This window comes from Lagenorhynchus albirostris, chromosome 5 (assembly GCF_949774975.1).
Source record: "Lagenorhynchus albirostris chromosome 5, mLagAlb1.1, whole genome shotgun sequence".
In the NCBI taxonomy this organism is placed as follows: Eukaryota; Metazoa; Chordata; class Mammalia; order Artiodactyla; family Delphinidae; genus Lagenorhynchus; species Lagenorhynchus albirostris.
In genome coordinates, this window is record NC_083099.1 from 143184204 (window position 1) to 143208601 (window position 24398).

Genomic DNA, 24398 nt, shown 5'->3' on the forward strand with positions numbered 1-24398 from the left:
CCTGACCACTTGATCCCTGGGTGGCATTAGTAGTGACCTCACAGGGCCGGTGAGGGGATGATATAGTGAAATGCATGTAACAAGCTCAGGATAAGGCCTGGCACAGAGCAAGCACTCAGCAATGTTAGTTATCATCAGCATCTCATTAAGTACTCTGGACCATCTCAAATTAGTTCTTTTAAGGCTTGCCTTCTGTGATGGTCAATTCTATGTGTCAAATCGACTAGGCTAAGAGATGCCCAGAGCTGGCAAAACATTATTTCTGAGTGTGTCTGTAAGGGTTTCCTTGGAAGAAATCAGCGTTTGAATCCACAGACCAAGTAAAGAAGGTCACTCTCCCCAGTGTGGGTGGCGTCGACAATTCACTGAAGGCCTGAATAGAACAAAAAGGCAGAGGAAGGGTGAATTCGCTCTGTCTGCTTGAGTGGGACGTCCATCTTCTCCTGCCCTTGGACATGGCGCTGCTGGTTCTTGGGCCTTTGCACTTGGGACTGAACTACAGCACTGGCTTTCCTCATTCTCTGGCTTGCAGACAGCAGATCATGGGACTTCTCGGCCCCCATATAAATCTCCTCATATCTATCGATCTATCTATCCCACTGGTTCCATTGCTCTGGAGAACCCTAATACACGTTCCCTGCAAATTTCAAGTTCTTGAACGTGGGAGACAAGGCAGTAACCCTCAGAGAACCAGAGCCAGGGCTACGCGCACCCCGGATGCTCACTGGGAGTCTCTGCAGACCGGCTGACACTGCGCCTGACACCCGGCACGTGTGCTGTGCAAAGCCTGCTGGTACGCAGAGATGCACCTGCACCACAACGAGTCCCATTGTATGCAAAGTGCATCCAGTTTCCCAGGCAGGCAGGAGAGCCGTGGTTCATACCCTGCAGAGGGGCCTCTGCTCCTGGGAGCATGGCCCAGACTGACTGTCTGTTAGACCCAAGTCTGACCGTGGACAGATTCTGAGAAGAAATAATGCCAAACATGCCTTCAGAATAAGCTACACGCCACGCAGCAGCTCAGCCAGCCAAGAAATGAAATACTTACTTGGTTTTCCTTTGTTGCTTGTAGGCCTTTTTTCCTTAAGTTAAAGAAATAGGTGCCTTGAATATTAAACCATTAGGTACAAATATCTCTAAGGCCACCAGTGTCATCAACTAAAATCTAAGCAGAAGTAACTCAATTCGTGCCGTGTACACTATTTGTTCCAAGTGACAAGTGAGCATTTTAGAAACTCTTTTACTGTTTCACGTCCTCTATGAATCTTTCTGGCCGTCCCTGCACTGCCTCCCCAGCGTCAGCTGGTGACATCTCTCGGCGCTCACAGCACCACCAGCCCTCACCTAAATGCAAACGTATGCAACTCGTAAGAGAAACGACACTGAGGATTTCTCTACAATTACTTCTCTGTGGTAAAGGATTTCTTCCTTGATCCTTCACTGGATCAAGGAAAAAATTCCATCAAAATTAAACAAAATCCAACTTCACAAATCAACCAAAACTTGTTCTCTGATTCTCTAACCAGGAGATAGTTATTGAGCCTTCACGGTTAAGACAGATCAGACTCATGACATTTAATATCGCCACAGAAGCCTCATCCTGAAACAGCATTTGAGTCCCTTTAGCACTCTAACATAAACCAGCGAGCAAACACTTCTCCTCCTGGCGGGCATCTCAGCACCCTCCTGCCGCCTGGCTCTACCCGCGCATGAGCTCTGAGAGCCCAGCACCTTGCCCTGTCTTCCCTCAGACAGCGGGTGAAAGACAAGCCTACACGCCTGGGGAGGCTGGGGAAATGAGCAGTCATCTGGATGAGCGAGCAGGGAAAAAGGGAGGGCGAGCATGCTGTGGCTTGCTTGGAGTCAACTATAAAAAGAGAGCTTGATAAGACATGAATTTCAAGGTAACTACAAAAGGTTTGACCATAGAATCCTGTTAAATTACAAGAACAATTAAAATATAATTCGATTTTTAATTCCTCTCCACGAAAATCTAATCTACTGAATGCAACAAAACCAAACAGAAGGAAACCGGTCCCTCCGTCAATACAGTTCAACGTGGCAGGAGAGCCTGGGGGTCAGCAGCTGCCCACTCCCTGGCTCCCAGAGCTGGCTCTCCCTCCCAGGCAGGGCATCTCCAGGGCACTTCAGAGCAAGGAGAGGAACCATCCTACCAAGCTCCAGAACTCTCACAACCCAGAGCCTGCTCTCCACCGAAGCAGTCAGCTGGGAGGGCTTCAGCTTCGTTCCAGAAATACTGTCACTGTTCAGAAGGTTTCTGGAATGCCTCCTGGAATTGCCTTCAGAGCCAATCTGTGAGCCATTCCCAAACATCGGTGTCACTGCCTTAGACGCCGACGCCACGTCCGCATAAGGACTCTGACACCCGGGGTGTACTGAGCCAGGCCGCACTGACCTGGCTGCTCATCGTGAGCCCTGCTGAGGAGCCGCTGACGACCCAGCCTCAGGCTCCCCCCGAGCGCCCCCCAGCCGGGCCCTCTCCCCTCCTGGCCTGCAGGCTGCCCCGACTGCAGCTCGGCTGCTCAGGGGCGTGTGACACAGTCGCTCTGGGTTCACGGTCTTCAGGGACCTCGAGGACACCACGTCCTCCGGGTTCTCCCCCCTCGACCCGCTTCTGTCATGCTCCCTCAGCGTCTCCTTTGCTTCCCCCTCCTCTTCCTCCTGCACTGAAGCCGCTGGAGCGGCCCAGGCCCGTCCTCAGGCCCTCTCACTCCCGGGATGACGTGGTCCACGGCTAGGGCCACACGTGCTTCTTACACCATGACGGCTCACAGAGTGGTCTCCAGCCCCAGCCTCTGCATGAACTCGACTCAGAAACCCAACCGTGCACTTCGCACCCCCCTTTGAAGGTCAAACAGGCATCTCGAATTTCACACGCACCAAACTACTGGTTCCTCCCCAAGTCCTCCTAATAGCACCACCAGGGACCGAGCTACTCAGCCCCAAACTCAAGCATCACCCCAGCCCGCCCTCCCTCATATCCCCCTCGCCCCCAAATGGACCCTGAATCCACGCACGTCAATCACCGTCGCCGCTGCTGCTACCCGCAGCCGCCACACCTCCCACCCACACCCTGCACCTGCCCCCCAGCCCCCGGCCCCGGCCCCGGCAGCCAGATAGAGCCCCGTGACCGCCCCTCAGACCAGGGCTGCCCTGCTCTACCTTCACAGCCCACTCCAGGCCCCAGGGGACCCGGCCCGACGGGCTCCCTGACCTCCTTCCTGACACTCCCCTGCACCTCTCCACCACACCACCGCTTCACCCCTATATTCTCACGGCCACGGCCACCGCAGGGCCTTCCCACTGCCCCTCCGCGGCCCGGGCCGCTCTGTTCGCAGAACTCTGATGGCTTGTCCCCAACTTCACTCAGGTCTGCACTCACACGCCCACAGAGCAGCCCCACCTTGTGCCTCAAGGCCCTCACACCACCCCATCTTTCTCTGTATTACACGATCTCCGCCATTCTGCCGGTTGTCAAGTCTTTCACCTGAATATAAGTTCCACAAGGGAAGAGCTCCGTCTTGCTCACTTCTGAACCTCCAGGGCCTAGGGCAGGCTCGGCGCTCGAGGAACACCTGTAAACTACGAGCTTCCCGGGTGCTCCAAGCTTCAGTGCACCCTGCCCGCGGCGCCAGCCGCCAGAGGAGCAGGAAAAGCCCCCAGCTCAGCGGCAGAGTCTGCAGAGGGGATGCCAAGCCCCAGCAGTGTACTTTGTGGGAGACAAAAGAGATACAACCTCTAGTCTCTACTCTCACAACTACTCTGGGATTTTTTTCAATAAAATAGTTCCAGGCTATTAACAAGCAATAGATTAAGAAAGTACGAATATGAGTCTGTTTGTAATATCCACCATGAGACCCTAAAGAAGGAATGATCAGTCTTGGGGGTGGGACGTCTGGAAAGGCTCCCTAGAAAGTGGTTTCTAGTTGGATTTTAAAGATCTGGGAACGTAATGTGTCTAATCATTTATCACATTTCTAATTTTTTCTTTCCAAAATCATGTTATAACTTCAACCTTTACCAATTAAAACTCCCTCCAAATGGATGTGAGCATCTTGGCTTCTTCCATCAGCTCATCTGTTTCTGGATCACACTCCAACACAGATTCCTCATTTCCTTCTTTCCAAAATCACTTCTCAACTTTCTCGACACAATACTTTAGACAACAGATCACACACAGAGGGAAGTGGAAAAAGGGTTACTTAGCCCAGCTAGGAATTTGCTCCTTTTCTAAAATATACTTGCATGGCAGATGGGTCAACTCTTACACATATGCAGAGCCTGAATCACAACCAAATGAGTCCCACTTCAACACATGTCAAAATACATGAAAATAAGCAGATGTTAGTAACCATAACAGCAATACCACTGGAAAACAGACTTCTCAAAATGGTATATAATCCATTAAATGGAGGCCACACACAATTTTCACATTTCAAGTTAAATGTAGGTTTAAATCATAAAGCCAGCATAGCCCAGGAGAAAACACACAAGCTCAGGGTTTGGAGTCAGAGGGCCAGGATATGAACACCAAATGTGGTACCTTCCTAACTGCCCAGCGTTAAGTAAGGATTTCACATTCTCTGAGCCTTGGTTTCCTGGTCAGTAAATCAGGACACACACCACATCAAAGGGTTTGAGAGAACGCACTAGAGAACGCACGTAAGCACGTGCTGGCTAGAGTGAGGGCTCAGTACGTGTAGCTGCTAGAACTCTGACTGGCTGTTGCACTTCCTTCAGCCATGAGGAATATCACACACCTATGGCCTGACAGAATTTAGGCATCTTATCTGAAAGATCTTTCCAAGAGTTACCTTTTGAGTTATTTTTCTGGAAAGATTAGTTTATGGAAAGTAAATTTTAAACATAAGGGTTTGTCCCAGCAGCTGTTTCTGCTTCCTGTGATTATGCAGTGTGGGGAGAAGCAGTGGCAGGGACATGAAGAGGACGCTGTGAGCTGGATGCCGGGACAGCCTGCTCCTCAGTACTTCTTGAGGAGGAGGACGTCCACAAGCCCAAGGGAGAACATAAAGCTACCAAATTCCCTCATACTGTAATTTTCTTCGATGAACTTTTGCCCTCACACAAAGAGGAAACAATATTGAAAGAAAAAAAAAAAGCAAAAAGCACCAGTGACCTGTGGAACAATATCAAGCTTGTTATTGGAGTCCTAGAAGGAGAGGAGGGGGAAGACATAACAACATTTTGAAGAAATAATGGCCTAAAATATTCAAATTTGAGGTAAACCACAAACCTACAGATCCAAGCAGGTAAAGGCACATCACAATCAAATGTCTGAAAACCACTGATAAAGAGAAATTCTTAGAGGCAACAAGAGGGGGAAAACAACATGAGGTAGAAAGAAAAGGTAAGAATGACAGCAGACTCCTGGTAAGAAACCATGTGGACCAGAGAACAGGGGGCAACATGTTTAGAGTAATGAAACCTCAAGTCCCATACCCAGCAAAAATATCTTTCAGAAATAATGGTGAGCAAACCTTTGTAAGACAAACAGAAACTGAGAGAATTCTACACCAGCAGACCTGCACCCCAAGAAATGTTAAAGTGATACCAGGTGGAAACTGAGATCTACACAAAGGAATGAGAGCAGCAGAAATGGTAAATCATGGACCTTTTTCTTCATATCTTTTCAATCTCTTTAAAAGGTAGCTGTTTAAAGCAAAAATGTATTTTGAGGTTTTCAACATACATATGACAATTGTAAGAGAACAGAAAGGGGAAAAAGAAGTCTACTGCTGTAAGCTTCTTACACTACACATGAGTGGTATATTTTGAAGGTGAACTGTGATAAGTTAACATGTGTATCTTATACCCTAGAGTAACCACTGAAAGAAATACTTTGTTAAAAAGAGAAATAGCGGCTTCCCTGGTGGCGCAGTGGTTGGGAGTCTGCCTGCTAATGCAGGGGACACAGGTTCGTGCCCTGGTCCGGGAAGATCCCATGTGCTACGGATCGGCTAGGCCCGTGAGCCATGGCCGCTAAGCCTGCGCGCCCGGAGCCTGTGCTCCTCAATGGGAGAGGCCACAGCAGTGAGAGGCCCGCGTACCGCAAAAAAAAAAAGAAAAAAAAAATCGGACTCAAAATATTTGAACCTCCAGGGTTTGGTAGTTTTCAAATGTTACAGTGTTTATATCACAATGCTGGTAACAGGCCATCAGCCACTGACAAAGTTCACAGCATATGAAAATACAAAGCTTCGGTCAGACCCACGGGTACCTCATCATTCTAGGTGCTAGAGAACCAACCCTTTACTCGGAAAATAAGAGCAACTTCTTTCAAAGCCCGCGTGTTTCCATGGAGAAGCCGTAAGCCTGCCGCAAGCACTCCATCGTTCACCTGGGCCCTCAGGCTTCCTTCAGGAATCAAGAAAACACTGGATCTCTCCAGCCGTGAGGTGGGAGGAACTGAACCCCAACTGCTGCAGGACCAAGTGGAGTACTGGCCACCCTGTGCAGGCCTGATGCTTTCCAGAAGGAGATAATGATAAAAACAACTTACACCTGACGAGCAGTTCACCCCTTACAAAGTGCTTTCACACCCGTTACTGCCTTTTCACTCTGGGGCAACATCTCTTTACTGTCTGCAGTCAAGTCAGCCTGCCAGAGTCAGATGTCCTTCCTCCGTGACTCAGGAGCATGGAGCGGACTGCTAGGGTCCCGCCACAGAACAAGGAAACTCCTTAAGGAGCTTCCTTCCTACCTGTGGTGAACAGTGGCCAAGACTGGGGCCCGCTGACAGGCAGTGGCAGGTCCTAAGGATATTCAAATTCGAACTCAAAAGTCACTTCCAGGTCCCCACATGCAATCGTGCGTAAGGAGACCAACCTCAGACAGAGCCACCGCCCTCCTGGGTCCAGAGCTCAGTGACTTAAATTTCCAAGTGGAGAAGCAGTGAAGGTTTTGCTGCTCGTTCTACGCCTTTGTGACCATCCACAGCATTACACTCGCATTCTAAAGCACCACACTCCTAGCTGTGTGGCCTCAGAGAACCCTACGCTTCCATGAGCCTTAGCATCTTTGTGTATAAAATATACCTGCCGTAAAGACTACACAAAGCACAGTAAGCACAGACTTTGGTCCCGTGGCCGTCACGCAGCGAGTGCACAGAGAACGTGCTGTACCCATGTGTGCTCCATTGCTGTTCACCACGGAAGCACCGTGGGTGTGGGCCCCTGGATTAAAAAGAAGCCAGTCACATATATTTGACAAAACAGTACATAGAAGGCAACCCTCCACTATCACGTCTCACAGATGAAAACCCTGTCTCGGCGATGCTGAACCGTTTAAAGAATGGTATAATTATAATCTGTCTTCCTAAGAATTATGTACTCTGTGCAAAGCCTTGAAAATTAAACATGTAAGTTACTTCTTTGGCTGAGGTTTTAAATCCCATGAAGTAAAGTGAGACATGGCTAACTCCATTTAAAAAAAAACAACTTTCACTGAACATTATTTGAGGCCAAAATAATGCTTTTAATTATCCTGATGACATCCCCAGTTCCCAATTTTCACTTATTATTAAAAATGTGTTCAGCTGAACCATGTGAAACTGTCATTTTTATAGGTCCAAAATGGACAAATACTGGCAATTCCATGTGGCTCAGCCTAGCCCCAGCCCCACGCACTGTGCTGGTGCCCTGTGTCCATGGATGGACTAACTGAGTCCCTGTAACCACTCCGAAGCAGATGTCACTGTCACCATTTTACAGGTGAAGAGTGGGGGCAGAGGCTGGTCAACGAATTCGCTCAAGATCAACAACTAGTAAGTAGGATTTGCACCCCTAACCTACGACCGGCACTTCTGAACCACATGCAAAGAACTCTGCTAAATCTTCACATTTTGTCAAGAAGAGCAAAGCAGGTACGTTGATGCTGGCAGGGTACGCTTCCAAGGCAATGCAGATGTTACCTCCGACTATCACACCTTCTTTGTATCCCTTCATTCTGCATATCGAGAAACTTGGAACTGATTTAGGAAATTCTACTGACTTTTACTACAGAAACAGTGAGTCAGAATACTTAGCAAAAAATACAAAACTACAACTCAAACTGGCTTAAGCACTAATAACATTTATGATGTCGTATCATGTCCATTACAGAGCTGGGTTCACTGGCTCAATCATGCTGTCAAAGACCTGGGTCCCCTCTTCCCCCCACTCCACGCTGCACAGCGTCACCGTAAGGCTGGCGCACTCAGTCACAGGGAGGGGCAAGCAGCACGCGGGGCTACGCGCTTCCTGGTTCACAGCCGGTGAGGGAGAAGCCTCTCCACCATCCCTGGGGTCTGGACGGGCCTAGCATAGCTCATGCATCCACTTCCGGACCAGTGACCGTGGGCAGAAGGATGCCACGCACGGAGTGGAATAAGCCCTGAATCCTAAACCAATCACTGGCACGATGATAGGACTGCCATGACCGCCTCAGACCACTAACCTCCAACCCTGTCCTACACATCAGAGTCACCGAGAAGGTGTGGAAACCTCAACATCTGGGTCCCGCTCCCAGTCAATTAAATTACAACCTCTATGGATGGGGACCCAAGCTTGAACATTAGGGCACAGGTAGGTTTGTGCGTGTGTATGTTCTTTTTTTTTTTCCACAAAAGCCCCTCCTGGAGCTTAGAATCTCTTTCCCGGGGTCATATGGTCCATGAAAGGGAGAGTGAAGCCCTGAGTAACAGATACGAGGGACACGACATGGGGTGCTGGATAAGTCACGCACAGTGTCCAGAATATACAGACACAACCAGAGAAATCATGGGAGAAGGGCAAAGTGGTTCCGACCCCTAGTGCTACAAGCTCAGGAACTGCATCACTCTCAGCACTGTGCAGTGCACAGTTTCACGTCTTGTAAAACAGGGGTAATAATCTTTGCGTGTTATGATCTGATCCAACCGTAAGAGATGACTCAAGAACCCTGTGCCTTGCACGTAATGTACGCAGAGCTCTAACGGGCACCTTGCCATGCTAAGTGGGGGCAGGGGTCCCTGCCTTCTGTGCTGCTCCTGAGCTGAAGTCCCGGTGGCCTCCTGGTGCCCTGGCATTGGCCCTGCTCTGCAGAAGCCTCTGTGGCCTGGTGGACATTCTGGCTGGGAGGGTAACGCAGGTAAGGTTAGAAGATGCTCAGGTCGTGTACCTTCAAGTTCTAGCCAGGCTCTCTCCTGGGGCCATATGATCTTGGGACATGCAAGTTTTTCTCTATAATTTTAGCACTTAAAATGCTAAAATATATTTCCACAAAATATAGCCCAGCAAATATATCATAAACACTAACTTCCCAGTTTTCACCTTCTAGAAGCTTTCTTTTGATTCCTGAATAAACTGGCTTCCAAGATGTTACATAACTTGTGTTATCAGTAGAGTGTGTTCACAGCTGGAACGTTTACAAATCATATGGGAAATTTCATTAGCTGAGGTTGAATAATCTTATAAAGAACAATAATCCTAAGCACTGGATCTTCCATCAGTGAATTAGTGAAAAATACTTAATGGTGTCTTTTCTTAAAGAATAATGCAGAATTCATACAGAAAGAATGATTATAAAAACTATTCTAATATTAGCAGACTATATTAAAACAAACCGCCAAAAATGAAGCAAGTATCACATTTTAGTAACTACTCTTATGCCAGAAAAGAACTCACCGTTTGAAGATGAACTGCAAGAGAAAATAACTCCTTGCTCAAGAAAACGTTATGGTCGCCGTGTGTTGTAAGGTAAGGTATATTAATGCTTGGGGGTTATGGTCGCAGTGTGCTGTAAGGTAAGGTATGTTAATGCTTGGGGGTTATGGTCGCAGTGTGCTGTAAGGTAAGGTATATTAATGCTTGGGGGTTATGGTCGCAGTGTGCTGTAAGGTAAGGTATATTAATGCTTGGGGGTTATGGTCGCAGTGTGCTGTAACGTAAGGTATGTTAATGCTTGGGGGTTATGGTCGCAGTGTGCTGTAAGGTAAGGTATGTTAATGCTTGGGGGTTATGGTCGCAGTGTGCTGTAAGGTAAGGTATATTAATGCTTGGGGGTTATGGTCGCAGTGTGCTGTAACGTAAGGTATATTAATGCTTGGGGGTTATGGTCGCAGTGTGCTGTAACGTAAGGTATATTAATGCTTGGGGGGTTTTGTTTTTTTTTTTGTTGTTGTTTTTTGGCTGAGCGCTCGTCACACAGGATTCTTAGCTCCCCGACCAGGGATGGAACCCGCGCCCCCTGCAGTGAAGCGCAGAGTCTTAACCACTGGCCCGCCAGGGAAGTCCCTAATTCTTATTTTTAATTATTTCCTTTCTATTTGAAATTCAAAACCTGAAAATTAGGACCTGATTACCCTTAATACCCTTAATACCAACACACGAAGCCCCCTTTCACTAACAAACTCCCGCCCAAGCAGCATTACCCTCACTACTGCTCTCCTTTCCCCATCCCCTCCTTCAATCTCCTTTGTCCTTAATTCTGTACTCTACAGAAAATCTTTTCAAAGATCACCAAAGCCTTTTCTCCATTCCTGTTTTCTTGATCTTCAACATATATCTGACACTATCAGACTCCTTTCTTCACAAATGACTATTTTCTCCTTTTTTTAAATTTATCAACCATTTCCATTTACTGTTACACTAAATTCTCATGGCCTCCCTTTGAGGAAAGCAGAGACACATTTGCAGTTCTACTTTGTAGATGACAAGCCTGACTGTCATATAATCTAAAGGACTCGCCCAGAACCACAAACCAGGGAACTGCCAGAGCGGGGCTAGGCCCAGCTCTGCCCTCGCCCTGCCTCTCCTCACTCCGGGCTCCCGGAGACCCCTCCTCAGGGCTCAGGCCTCTCCCCATGGCCCTGGGAGGGCCAGCTCTGCTGCATGACAGTCTCCACACTCCCAGTCCTCTGTTCTGTTACTTCTCTAATAATGACTCCCAAACCCATGCCTCTGGCCTATCACGTGAACTCCAAGCTTCTCATCTCCAAGGACCTGTTGGATAGCTCCCTTCAGATATTTTCTTTTTTTTACTGTTACCCCGAACTGAGCATGTCCCACAACAAACTCATCTTTCCATATAAACTACCTCCCCTTTCTAAATTGTGACCATGAATTAATTATACCTCTATCAGACTAGAGTAAATTTTCGATTGTTCTCAGCTTGTTGGATTTGACATACGTAAGCCAAATGTTTTCTGACATCCTTCAAGATATGAAGCAGTCATTTGACCACTCAATTCTATCAACAGCTAAAAATCAAACACTTAGACTGAGTTTCTGGTTAAAATTGTTACATAAGGTTTGATTAATCGAAGAGAACAGGCCCCGCAATGTCCTGTGGGGAGGCTGACTTCTTTGTCCTATTGGACCTGAAGGCCAAGTGTCAAGTCAATAATATTTGAGAGTTTTCCGTGGTTTTTTTTTTTTTTTTTACTAGAAAGGCTTCTAGTAAGAGTGAAAGATTTTATCCCATCCCTGGGTACATATCCAAAAAGAATTGAAAAAAGGATCTTGAAGAGATATTTGTTAGCCATGTTTACTGCAGCATTATTCACAATAGCCAAGATTAGGAAGCAACCTAGATGTCCATCGACAGATGAATGGATAGAGAAACTGTGGTCTATACGTACAGTGGATTATTTTTCAGCCTGCCACAACGTGGTTGAACCTCGAGGACATGGAGGCAGCTGAGTGAAACAAGCCAGTCACAAAAGGACAAACGCTGCACCATCCCCCACATGCGAGGCACGCAGAGCCATCAGACCCAGCGGCTCTGAGCACCGCCTCGCTCCGCCCTCGCTGTCCTGCTCTCTGCAGGCTCAGCTCAGGCCACGCCTCTTAGGAGCTTTCTGCTGCGCTCTAGCCCACGTCAAGTCCTGCCGCCTTTGGTTTCCCATTTTACTTAGAGACATATTGGTTTAACATTTTCTTGGTATCTTGTTTCATAAATATCGGTCATATCCACCTAGACCGTACATTTCCTTTTGGTTGGAACCAGATCTTAGATCTCCACACAATTCCTGTTGTCGAAAGCCTGCCTCTGCCCTGCCCTTGGCCGTGGTCTCCATTCCACCCGCTACAGGAGCCGCCCTCTGCTGCTCCGCGTCTGTTAGGAGCCGGTGTCCGGCTTCCCTCAGGCCATTGATGCGTTCTCTAGCTTTCCCCGTGGCCTCGGCCTCTGTTCTGGATTTGCTTTCCAATTCTTCACTGAACTGGGCCCTGACTGGGTCTCTGAGGGTCTTCTGAATCCCCACCACTTTGCCCAAGCGTCTGGGTCTTTTTGCCACGACCTGCAAGAAGTTAGTGGCCACCTCTGGCCCAACATTGCCTGGACGCACCTCCTGTTCCGTACACTCCTCAGGTTGTTCACCAGCCTAGGCAGAGGTGGGGTCCCCAAGTTCACTGTTGGTGGCGTGATTGGACCCTGGGCTAGGAACGTTAGCCTGGACTCGGTTTCCGTGGGGCTGTTCTTAGGTCTGCTTGGCATGCTCCTGCCTTCTACCCTCCTCACTGTTCAGCGTGGGGCCTGGCGGTGCCATGGTGACGATCTCAGCGTAGGGCACGTGGCCTGAGCCAGACCAGAGTCGTCCTCCAGGTGTGTTCTGGCTGGAGCTGCTGAAGAGGAGTATTTTTCCCAGTCTGGGCCATAGAACTATGAGGTGTGATGCAGAGCTGCCTGTGGCGATGTGGTTGGCCACCTGGGGGAAGTTCATCCGTGCTGTCGGTCGCTGAAGCCGGGTCAGAGTGCTGACACAAGGATGCAAAGAGGGATCCTCCAGCTTGCAGCTGGCTTCACCCTGCCCTTCCCAAAGCTTGGCTGCTTAGATTTTTCTCAAATTTTGAGTTACTCCAGCATCTTCTGTGAATAGCTCCTCTCGTTTTTCTAAAGTTAGTTTAAGCATCATTTTCCTTTCAGTGAGGCCAGTGTACCTCCGTCCTCTAACTCACACCTCCCTACCCCACTGTGGTGTCACAGTCTCTTTTCCTGTGGCACCAGTCACCTTTTGACATACTGTGTAATCCCCCTGGTTGGTCTGCTTGTTGTTTACTGTCTCTCTTCCACACGGAAATGAAAGCTCCAAGAGGGCAGGGATCTCGTTTGGCTCACAGATGATCCCAAGCGCCTTGTAACATGTAGGAGGTGCTCAAAAACACATCTCCAACGAATGAATGAAACACTTCAGTTTGCGTGCAGCTGTCCATCATCTCACACAGAGATGCAACGCTCTTATTTGGACTTTGGTTATATCACAGAGAATATTTGGCATTTGGTTATATATATTTGGGTCATATGCACAGAGAAAGGCTGAGAGGTTTGCATGCTGATGAAAGTTTAGTTACGTATCTTCGGCATTCCTATTAGCCAAATAGGTGGCCTTGCAAGGGTCATGATTCTAGTAAGCTACATCTTTATTATGTGAACAATGATGATAACCATGTGATCAAAAAGCAAAACATTTAAGATGGTTATTTACAAAGATTTTCAATATAACTGTTTTATTATGTTGGTTAAATATTTCTCCTAATATTTTGCATTAGCCCAGTGTTCAGATTGTCAGTGCAACAGGTGTGGTATTTGTCTTTAAAAAAAAAAACCACGGGGCTTCTCTGGTGGCGCAGTGGTTGAGAGTCCGCCTGCCGATGCAGGGGACACGGGTTCGTGCCCCGGTCTGGGAAGATCCCACGTGCCGTGGAGCGGCTGGGCCCGTGAGCCATGGCCGCTGAGCCTGCGCGTCCGGAGCCTGTGCTCCGCAACGGGAGAGGCCACAACAGTGAGAGGCCCACGTACAGCAAAAAAAAAAAAAAAAAAAAAAAAAAACCAGTTTCAACAGAGAGCGCCTCTGAAACACCAGCCTTACCCATGAATCACACTGAGCCCATGGCAAGGTGGCCTCCACCAATACCTCTGGATTGGAGTTATGCATTGGGGTCATTTTCTCCCAGCTTTAAGAACTTCCTTTCTTGTAAAGAAGGTCTGCTAGCAATAAAATCTCTCAGTCTTTGCGTATCCAGGAATGTATTTTGCCTTCATTTTGAAGACTAGTTTAGCTGGACACAGAATTCTTGGTAGAAGGTCTTTTCTTGCAGAACTTTGGACACATCATCCCTCCGCTTTAGGACCACTGTTTCTGATGAGCAGTGAGCTGTCAATCTGTGGTGTCCTTGTACGTGTTTCACTGATTCCGAAATGTTCTCTTGGTCCTAAGTTAGGATGTTTTCAGATGTTCTCTTCTCGAATATTTTTTCTGCCCCTTTCTTCTCTCGAGCATTTCCTTCAGGGACTCATACTGTGCTTATGCTGGTATATGCTTGACGACGTCCTGGAGGTCTCTGAGCTTTGCTCATTTTCCGTCATCCTTTTCTGTTTCTGTTGTTCAGACCAGATAACCTCTACCTAGCGTTAAGTCTGCTGATTCTTCCTACCAGCTTAAATCTGCTGCTGAGCTGCCCAGGGTTGTTCCCATTTCTTAAGCTCTTATGTAGATGTTCAGCTCATTCATTTTCCGCTTTCTTCTTTAAATTGATAAACTTTCTGCTAAATACTGATTTAAATGCATTTCATCATTTTTGATACGTAATATTTTCATTATGCAGTTCAAAACATCTGATTTCTATTATGAGTTCTTCTTTTACTCATGGGTTACTTAATTTCTACATGCAGGATTTTACTAATTCTCTTTTTGTTATTAATTTCCACCTTCACTGTTTCGTGGTCAAAGAAGATATCCCATACGATTCTTATCATCTGAAATGTGAGACTTGTTTCAAACCCCAGAAAATGATCACTTTCATAAATTTTCCATGTGTAACTGAAACAAGTATACAGCTGGAGTCTTCCATGCATCCAGTGGGGCAGACTGGTTGTGTTTTTCAAACCATTCATATCCTTATTGAATGTTTGTTCTTTTTTAGTTATCAAGTATTGAGTGAAGTGGGTTAAAATGTCCCTGATCATGGGGGATTTATGAATTCCTTCTTATGCTGTTTTCAGTTGTTTCATTTTTGAGACTGTATTAGGAAGTGTTTATATAAGTTCAAAATGTTATATCCTGGTGATACAGAATCTGGTGATGAGAATCTGCCTAGTATGTTTTCCTTTTACTCTCAACCTTTATGTATTCTTATGTTTTAAAGTAATCTCTTATAAACAACATATAACTGGATGATTATTTTAAATCCAGTCTGACATGACTATCTCTTAACTGGGTCATTTGGTCCATTTATAGTTGTAACTGTACATATTTTTGGATTTATTGCTTCCATCTTATTTTTTCATTTTTTCTCTTTCTTGCCACCTTTTGAATTATTTTTCACATCGCATTTTATCCTGTATTAACGTTATAGGCATAGAGTCTATTTCTATTATCTCCACGTGATCCTAGAAATTTTCGCCTGCCAACTATCAAGGTCTGAAATTAGCCACTGTTTCGGCTCTCGGTTTTGAACAGGGCTGGACCTCACAACGCTGCCGCTCTGCCTATCCTCCTCCCAGTGCACATGCTATCACTCTGCTCTTGGTATTCTACTGTTTGGCTTTTCTGTTCGTTGGTGTTTATTTTGACTTATTGATACATGTGCTACCGCCTCTGATCATTGCTCTCACTTGCATCTCACACTTTCCATCCGAGATCAAGCTCCTCCTGGAGTGTATGTATATATATAGAGAGAGAGACACCCTTTAGAAGCTCCTACTGGGAAGGTCTACTGGTGACAGACTCTCTCAGTTCTTGTTTGTCTGAAATGTCTTTATTTCACCCTTGCTCTGAAAGCTATTTGTTGGCGGGGGGAGCGAAGCATACAAATTCGTGTTCACAGTTATTTTCTCTCCGTGCTAAGATACTGCACTATTGCTGTGAAGGGGTCAACTGTCAGTCAAAGTGTCAATCCTTTGAAGGTATGCATCTTTTCTGTCTGCCTGCTTCTAAGACCTCCTCTCTCTAATGTTCTGGTTTTCATTACGACGTGTCTTAGTGCAGATTCCTTGTCCTTCATCCTGCTTACAATCAGGTGCACTTCTCGAATTCAGTGCAAACAAGGGTGGGGAGCTTCTCTGGCATTATCCCTTTAACGCTGCTTCTGCCTCACTCGCTCTCCCCTCCCTGCCCAGAACGCTGATAGTTCTGTCATCGTCCCTCCAAACGCTGCTTCTGTCCCACTCGCCCTCCCCTCCCTGCCCAGAGCGCTGACCGTCCAGTGCCCAGTCTCTCCTCTGTCTCTTGCCCGCTCTGATTTTCCATCTCTGTCTCTCTGTGCTTCATTCCGGATAATTTCTTCAGAACTGTCTGCATCAATCTAATTATCCCTTCAACGATGTCTAATCTGCTGTTAAAGCTGTCTGTTAAATTTATAATTGCAATCATTATATTGTTCACTTCCAGAAATATTATTTGACCCTTTTTCAGATCTGCCAGTCACTTTCACAATCTCTCACTCTTTACTCATATGTTAATCCCTTCTTTTTTTCTTTAAGCACAGTAAACACACTTATTTTATATTGATTTGATAACTCTTAGACCTGAAACCTTCTTTAGGGTCTATGTCATGTTATCTCACTAATGATACTTCCCCCCATGCTTTTGTAATTTTTAATATGTGAGCTCTGACTCTTGGAACCTTATCTGTATGAACCGGTTGAAGTCAAAGAATCCTCCAGAAAGGATGTGCATTGTTCTCTAAACGAGGACTGCCTGGGTGGTTTGAATTCAGGCTTCGAAGCTGCATGAAAACCAGTCTACAGTGATTAATTCTCAGAGGACATTTTTCCTCCACTACAGCCTATGGTTATTCTCAGAAGAGATTTTCCCCCACTGTGTTCAGTCCCTAAGGTCAAACAGGCCACCTTCCTGTAGTCTCCAAGGGCAGGAAGAGTACCTTCAGTCTACCCTGACAATGCTGGTAAGTACCTTTGGGAGTCCCCTACCCGGCTACTCATTTAGGGTGGTAACTGAGCTTTGTTTCCTGTCCCCACACCCTGTTAGGACACGGAAACTAAAGGTCATCTTGACAAATGCCTTCAGAACAGGAGTTAGCTCAGGTCTCTGTTAACCTCTCTGGCATCTCACTTTCACTTGGCTTTTGTGCTCTGGGTGTAATTACTATTTTTCTAGCTCAAAGGAGGGCTTTTAAAGTGTTTTTTATATCTCACCAGACATTTTGACTGTTTTCAGTATGGAGACTTGTCCAAGATCTAGGCCATTATACCCCTGCCTCCCAAGTCATGGTCTACAGGGATGGGCTGATGGGAGATCTGCAGGAGGTGACCTGAAGTTTTTAAACAGAAGATGAGGGAGGCTCAAAAGCTGGTGGTAGTGGCAGACTGTGGTCAGATTATGGATGTATTCTGAAAGCAGGGCCATCAGAATTTCCTTACAGACTGCACGTGGGTATCAGAGAAGAAGGAGACAAGAATCACTCCAAGGTCTTTACAGGCCTGAGAAACTGGAAAAATAGAGCTGCCATCAACTGAGACTGGGAAGGCCGTGGGTAGAGCTAAATGGAGGAAGATTGGGAATTTAGTCTGAACACACTGAGTCTGAATGTCTGCTAGCTGTCCATGTGGAGATGTCAAGTAGATAGTCGGATATATGGGTCTGGGGCCCAGGAGAGAGGTCTGGGCTAAAGACATTAATACAAATTGGGTAGAACGATCAATGTTTCATATTACTAGATAAACCAAATAAATGTAAGATGGGAAGCAAATGCCTGTGTGGCTGTTCAACATTGTAAATGTGAGTAGGAAATGCAGCACTAAAAAGTTACAGGTGTGATCTGAACGCCAGTTTGCATTAACGGTTACATAACCGTTGATGGCCGTCCCTCCTCTGTCCGCATCAGCTATTTGCTAGAGTTCCGTGCCGGTCCTTGGCTTAAGAGGAATGTGAAGAATTTGGAGAAAGCCTGGGAAAAAGCCAGCAACACAGTTGAATAAAGGGAAGGAAAATGAAACCCAGCAACGGTTAAAGGAAATGAGATTATTTAGTCAGGGATGATTAACAGCAACTGGTCCTGTACCCTGGATCAAAGAAGTCCGGATGCTTGAAAGCAACTTGCCACCTTTAGGTCAAAGGAATTAAAAGGAAATGAGCTTCCATTGTGGCATAAAAGATTTAGATTATAAATAAAAAGCGAAACTAACACCTCTTTAACACCTACTATGTTAGGTATTGGCCCAGGCACTACTGCATTTTAATATACACGAAGACCCTTGAGGTAGAAATCCCCATTTTGCAGAGCAGAAAAGAGGGATCCTAAAAGGTAAGTTCCCAAGTAGACAAGCTGTAACTTCAATCTGGGTCTAATGAATCCGAAGTCCATGTTCTTTAAAACATATCAAATTTCCTAACATGAAAACTGACAAATGTAGGAACCAATTATTGAAAGAAGTAATGGAATCTTTTTTCCTAGATCTTTTAAAAGTTAAGAGAGATTCTTATTTTCTCGTATATTTTCATAAAGCAGATCTACCTAAAAGCAAAGAAGAATAATCCAGTTTTTTGTTTGTTTGTTTGTTTTTTAGGTACATGGGCCTCTCATTGTTGTGGCCTCTCCTGTTGCGGAGCACAGGCTCCGGAAACACAGGCTCAGCGGCCATGGCTCACGGGCCCAGCCGCTCCGCGGCACGTGGGATCTTCCCGGACCAGGGCAGGAACCCGTGTCCCCTGCATCGGCAGGTGGACTCTCAACCACTGCACCACCAAGGAAGCCCCAGTTTTTAAATTCTCTTAGTCCTAAGCAGTTATGACAGTCTAGAATTATGAAAACAATCACACCACCACCGCCAGGCACCAAGATGCACATACTTTTTCCAGAGAACTACTTTTGTTTCTGTTTTCCTATTCTATAATAAAATATATATTCACCTTCCTAAAAGACACACCAAGTTGTATAACAAATTTCAATTTTTAAGTTAAATTAATTCCATGGATAAATCAGGGGACAACACGCTGGGCTTGGCAGACCTTGTCTTTATTTGACTGTGATAGCAAATAACATCAAGATGACATCTCAAAAGATGTATTAGGCTTTGGGCTGTGCACACTGTCAAAAGAGCCAGTAACTGTCTTCATGAGCAAGAAAGCCTGATGGCCCCGGGGCAAAAAGTGGCATTAAGGCAACTTCACCCCAGCCCCCACTGTATGGGACCCGAAGTTCAAGCAAGAACAATCCACCCTGGTCAAAGCGCGCCACCTCTGGTGAGGGTCAGGAACCGACACTCTTGGGTTGCGGCAACCTAGAGAGCTGCCTAAATTAAAATGAAACTGTAAGGACTGTCACTCGGCCCTGGAGCGTTTCTGGAGCACCAGAGCTAGAAAAGGCCCTAGAGAACGTTCAGCCTAAGGCCCTCTTTTTATGCGAAAGTAAACAACTGGCAAAAGGCGCTGGAGGATCACTCTGCAAGCTAGCAGAGAGGGGCGCAAGGTTTCAGGACATCCCTCTCTAAGGCTGAGCCACGCCACACCAGGAGACAAGGAAGGGAGAGAGGTCACCGGGAACTAAGCATCCACCTCAGAGGCGCTTCCTGCGGAGCGGAGGTCCACAGGGTGGCTGGGAGAAGGGACCTAGAACCCAACTGCCCGGACTTCCACCCAGAAGCTGTATGACCTCGAGGAAGTCACTTCACCCCTGCGTGCTCCAGTTTCCTCATATATAAAACATAAATTGTAATATTTGCCTTATAAGGGTATTTAGAGAAGTAAATCTGTAAATACACGTTGGCACTCCAGGAGTGTTAGGGACCTTTATTTAATTATCCTCGCCCTCTCCCCACCCCCGCCCCGGCCGACTGACACCATCTGCTGGCATGTGGCCCACAGCGACCAGCCGGGATAGCTGCCCACCTCTAGCCCAAGACCCACCTCTGATTCCATGGGTTCCTTGGCTCACGTTCTCAAGAGAAGAAAGCTGTCTGGTCAGATACCCAGCCCTCGTGGGCAGGAGGCCTCCTAAAATACAAACACAGCCCTCTCGGCCGCCTCCTTACAGCTTTGGAAGATCTGGGGTTTTACCCTACTTGCAAGTTAATAAGCCAGCATGTGAGAGTCTCACGGACGCTGGCAGGAGAGACAACACCCCTGTGTCCAAGGCAAAGGACAGTATTCCTCCACGGCAACGGCCATATCCAGAGGGTCAGCACAGTTCAGTGAGACCCAATTCCACAGCGCCAGGCATATGCCATGGGCTGCATTACAGAAGAGAAAACCCAAACTCAGGGAACCCAAATGGTTCATAATGGGAGTAATCCTGCCAGACCTTTTCCCCAGAGGGAAGCATTATCCCTATTGCATGAGTGTAAACAAACCCACCCTCTGTTCTGGACAGAGACAGTATCTCTGCCTTGATGGGGGTTTACTACAGAAGCAGCCTTGAAAAGACAGCCAGAAACAGAGGAGGTCCGTTCCTCTGCTCTCCCAACAATATCTAAATAAACAGACAAGCATATACTATTTCATTGGCTGGAAGACTCGGTATTGCTAAAATGTCAATTCTCCCCAAGATGAACTGTTGATTCAACACGATCCTAATAAAAATCCCAACAGGATTTTCTGTTGTTGTTAGAAAGTGACAAGCTGATCCTCAAATTCGTATGGAAATGCAAAGGACTTAGAAAGAGTCAAAACAACTTTGAAAAATAAGAACAAAGTTGGAGGATTTACACTACCTGACTTTAATATTTATTATAAAGTATGGTATTGGCATAATGCTACAAAAATGGATCCATAGAACAAACGAATAGAGTCCAAAAACTACACCCTCTCATATAATGTCATTTGATTTTCAACAAAGGTCCAAGGGCAATTCTGTGGAGAAAGGAGAGTCTTCCAAACAAATGGTGTTAGATCAACTAGGTGGCTTTATGCAAAAAAACAAAAACAAAAAAAACCAACTTTGAGTCATACCACTCACCATATATAAATATTAACTCAAAATGGATCACAGACCTACATGTAAAATGCAAAACTATAAAACTAATAGAAGAAAACACATTTTAAAAATCCGTGTGGCAAAAATTTCTATACCAAAAGCATGATTTGTAGAAGAAAAAGAACAATAAATTAAACCTCACCAAAAAAATTAAGAACTTCTGTTCTTTAAAGATGCTCTTAAGAGAATGAAAAAACAAGCAACAAACTGAGAGCAATTATTTGCAAACTACATATCTGACAAAAGATTTGTATGCAGAATATACAAAGAACCTCAATACTCAATTGAAACAACCCAATTTTTTTTTTATACAGCAGGTTCTTATTAGTCATCCATTTTATACACATCAGTGTATACATGTCAATCCCAATCGCCCAATTCATCCCACCACCACCACCGCCCCCCGCCGCTTTCCCCCCTTGGTGTCCATACGTTTGTTCTCTACATCTGTGTCTCTATTTCTGCCCTGCAAACCGGTTCATCTGTACCATTTTTCTAGTTCTACATATATGCGTTAATATTCGATATTTGTTTTTCTCCTTCTGACTTACTCCACTCTGTATGACAGTCTCTAGATTCATCCACATCTCTACAAATGACCCAATTTTGTTCCTTTTTATGGTTGAGTAATAACCCAATTTTTTTTAATGGGCATAAAGGTGTGAACAGACATTTAATCATAGAAGATATATGGATGGGCAAATAAATACAGGAAAAAATGCTCAACATCATTAGTCATAACATAAATGCAAATTAAGACCAAAGTGAGTGAGGTATATCACACCACTCCCAGAATATCCAAAATTAAGAAGAAGGACTATGCCAAACACTGACGAGGATATGCACAACAGAGGTGGTAACTCTCTGCTGGGGCGGGGGCTGGGGGGTGCAAAGCAGTGCCGACACTTTGCAGCACAGCTTGGCAGTGCCACAAAAATACCTACTACGTGAGCTAGACAGTCCACTCCCAGGCGCTGACCCAAGAGAAATGAAAGCCGGTGTCCAGGCAACAACATACAGGAATGTTCACAGCAGCTTTATTTACAAGAGCCAAAACCTGAAGACAGCCCAAATGTCCATCAACAGCCGAATACATAAAGCAACTGCAGTCTCTCCACATAACAGAATACTACTGAGTAATAAAAAGGAATCAACTATTAATACACACAGGATGGAGAGATCTCGAAATAATTATGCCGAGTGAAAGAAGAGAGGCAAAAAAGAATACACAGTGCATGGTTCCATTTATATAAACCTGTAGAAAATGAAAACTAACCTGTAATACAGAAAGGAGGCAAGCGATTTTCTGGGAAGAGGGGAACAGAGGGACGGGAAGGAGGGATCCAAGAAGCACAAGGCACCTCTCGAGAGTGACAGGTGTGCTCATTATCTTGACTGTGATGATGATTCTACGGGTGTATAACTTACGTCAAAACTTACCAGTTGTTTTCCTTAAATGTGTACAGTTTATTGCATGTCAATTATACCTCAAAAAACCTGTTACAAAAAATAAGCATTTACCACCAAATGGAACTGAAGCTCAAAAACAGAGATTGATCTGAATTACAAAAAAATAAGGAAAGGTAATTTTTTTGCACACTTGAATGAAATATGTTCCTACTGAAGACATGCTATTAAAAAGTATGATAAACAGGATTTCCCTGATGGCACAGTGGTTAAGAATCCGCCTGCCAATGCAGGGCACACGGGTTCGATCCCTGGTCCAGGAAGATCCCACATGTCGCAGAGCAACTAAGCCCATGAGCCACAACTACTGAGCCTACGCTCTAGAACCCGTGAGCCACAACTACTGAGCCTGCGTGCCACAACTACTGAAGCCCGCAAGCCACAACTACTGAGCCCGCGTGCCTAGAGCCCGTGCTCTGCAACAAGAGAAGCCACCACAATGAGAAGTCCATGCATCGCAATAAAGAGTAGCCCCTGCTCGCCACAACTAGAGAAAGCCTACATGCAGCAATGAAGACCCAACGCATCCAAAAATAAACAAATAAATTTATATTAAAAAAAGTATGATGAACAGATTGGGACAAAATTTTAGGTTAAATTGGTGGTTAGGGAGAAAAGCCGGAGAAACAGTAAAGACAGCTTTTTATTCCAAAGAAAACAAAAAAACACATCAGATGGATAGATAGATAGACAGATGGAACTTCAGAGCTGCAATCTCTCAGATTTCTTTTTTCCCCACGTTGCTTAACGACGGGATTTCCCTACACCTGATGTTCAGAGCCACAGACAGCATACATAGTGCTGTATCGTTCACAGTGAAAGGGACAGGTTAAAGCCACTTATTAGCTGTTTTATTAGATAATTTTTCTTTGTGTCACAGAATCATAACTAAATTGAAAGCGATACTTCAGAAACAGAACTAGAAATAACAGCATACCAGTGAGTTTTCTATAATTTGAAATCTTTTTTTAGGAAGGCATGAGAACACCTTGGGATGAACAACCCTCATCTCTAATACTTTACGACCTCCTCCTGCCACAGGGGAACAGGTGTATAAGGAGACGCACAGGTAAAGCCCATCCTTACCGCTCAGAAGCCACCACAACAAAGGGATGAATCCTGGACTCTCACTAATGTACTTCAAGCCTTTCAAATTGATGCTCACGTTGTACAGGGACATCAGCATTAATCTGAAATGTAAAAGAAAATGGTGTTGACACGCTGCCCCTCCATCCTGCGTCACCCTAAATATATCTCCTGGTTCACAGGACCTTAACATATTTAGGGGTGCCCTCATGCCCTTACACTTCAGATGTCCAACTCTAACACTGTCTGGATGACAGGTATAGTAAGCAGAAGTATGTAAAATATTTGTCTCTGTGAGGCTACCTGAAAATGGGAAACTTCAAGCAATACTGCCACGTAACACCACCTCTTATAAGCTCACATAATCAAGAGACACATATGCAAAGTGGGCACAGGGAACCTCAAAACCATATTCATTGAGTAATCCCTTTTAGTACCAATCCTGCATTTATAGACAGATAACCCTCCATTCATAAGTATACTGTACTCTAAAAGTTCAGTTCACTGTTTAAAATTTAATCCTACCTTTCATTCAGTGAATGTTACCCATGATGCCTGGGTGGCCAGGTCAGGCCGTACCATCCTGTTTAATCCACGGCAAAGGGATGGAGAGCACCACAATCCAACCACCCCTAACAACCAACGATCCTACTGACCTGGAGTTAAATAGGGTCTTACAAGTGGTCTTGGGAACTGACCACAACTAGTAATACAGAGTCGAATATTATTAAAAACTGGAAAACTATAGGACTGGTTTCTGATAATACTGCTGAATACAGAGACCCCCAAAACTTCATACTGTACAGTAATAGAAAAGGCTACACAAATATTTTGCAAAGTCTTGAAAAAAATGAATGACCTTGTAAGAAATGAAGGGAAAACATCTCTAATCGGGAACTTAGTGAGAGCTCAAAT

General features: G+C 45.6%; 1 protein-coding gene across 5 annotated transcripts in view; it reads right to left on the reverse strand.

Annotated features, from left to right (window-relative positions):
- The window catches only part of HSF2BP (heat shock transcription factor 2 binding protein), an 82661-nt gene that overhangs the window by 12213 nt on the left and 46050 nt on the right, over nucleotides 1–24398 (reverse strand). For 4 of the 5 annotated variants that reach the window (XM_060151019.1, XM_060151020.1, XM_060151018.1 and 1 more), the window contains one exon: nucleotides 23484–23587. The exons of the other annotated variant lie outside the window; for it this stretch is intronic. In XM_060151019.1, coding sequence (XP_060007002.1) covers nucleotides 23484–23587 — 104 coding nt within the window. The remainder of the gene's footprint in view (nucleotides 1–23483; nucleotides 23588–24398) is intronic. 5 annotated transcript variants of the gene reach the window in all.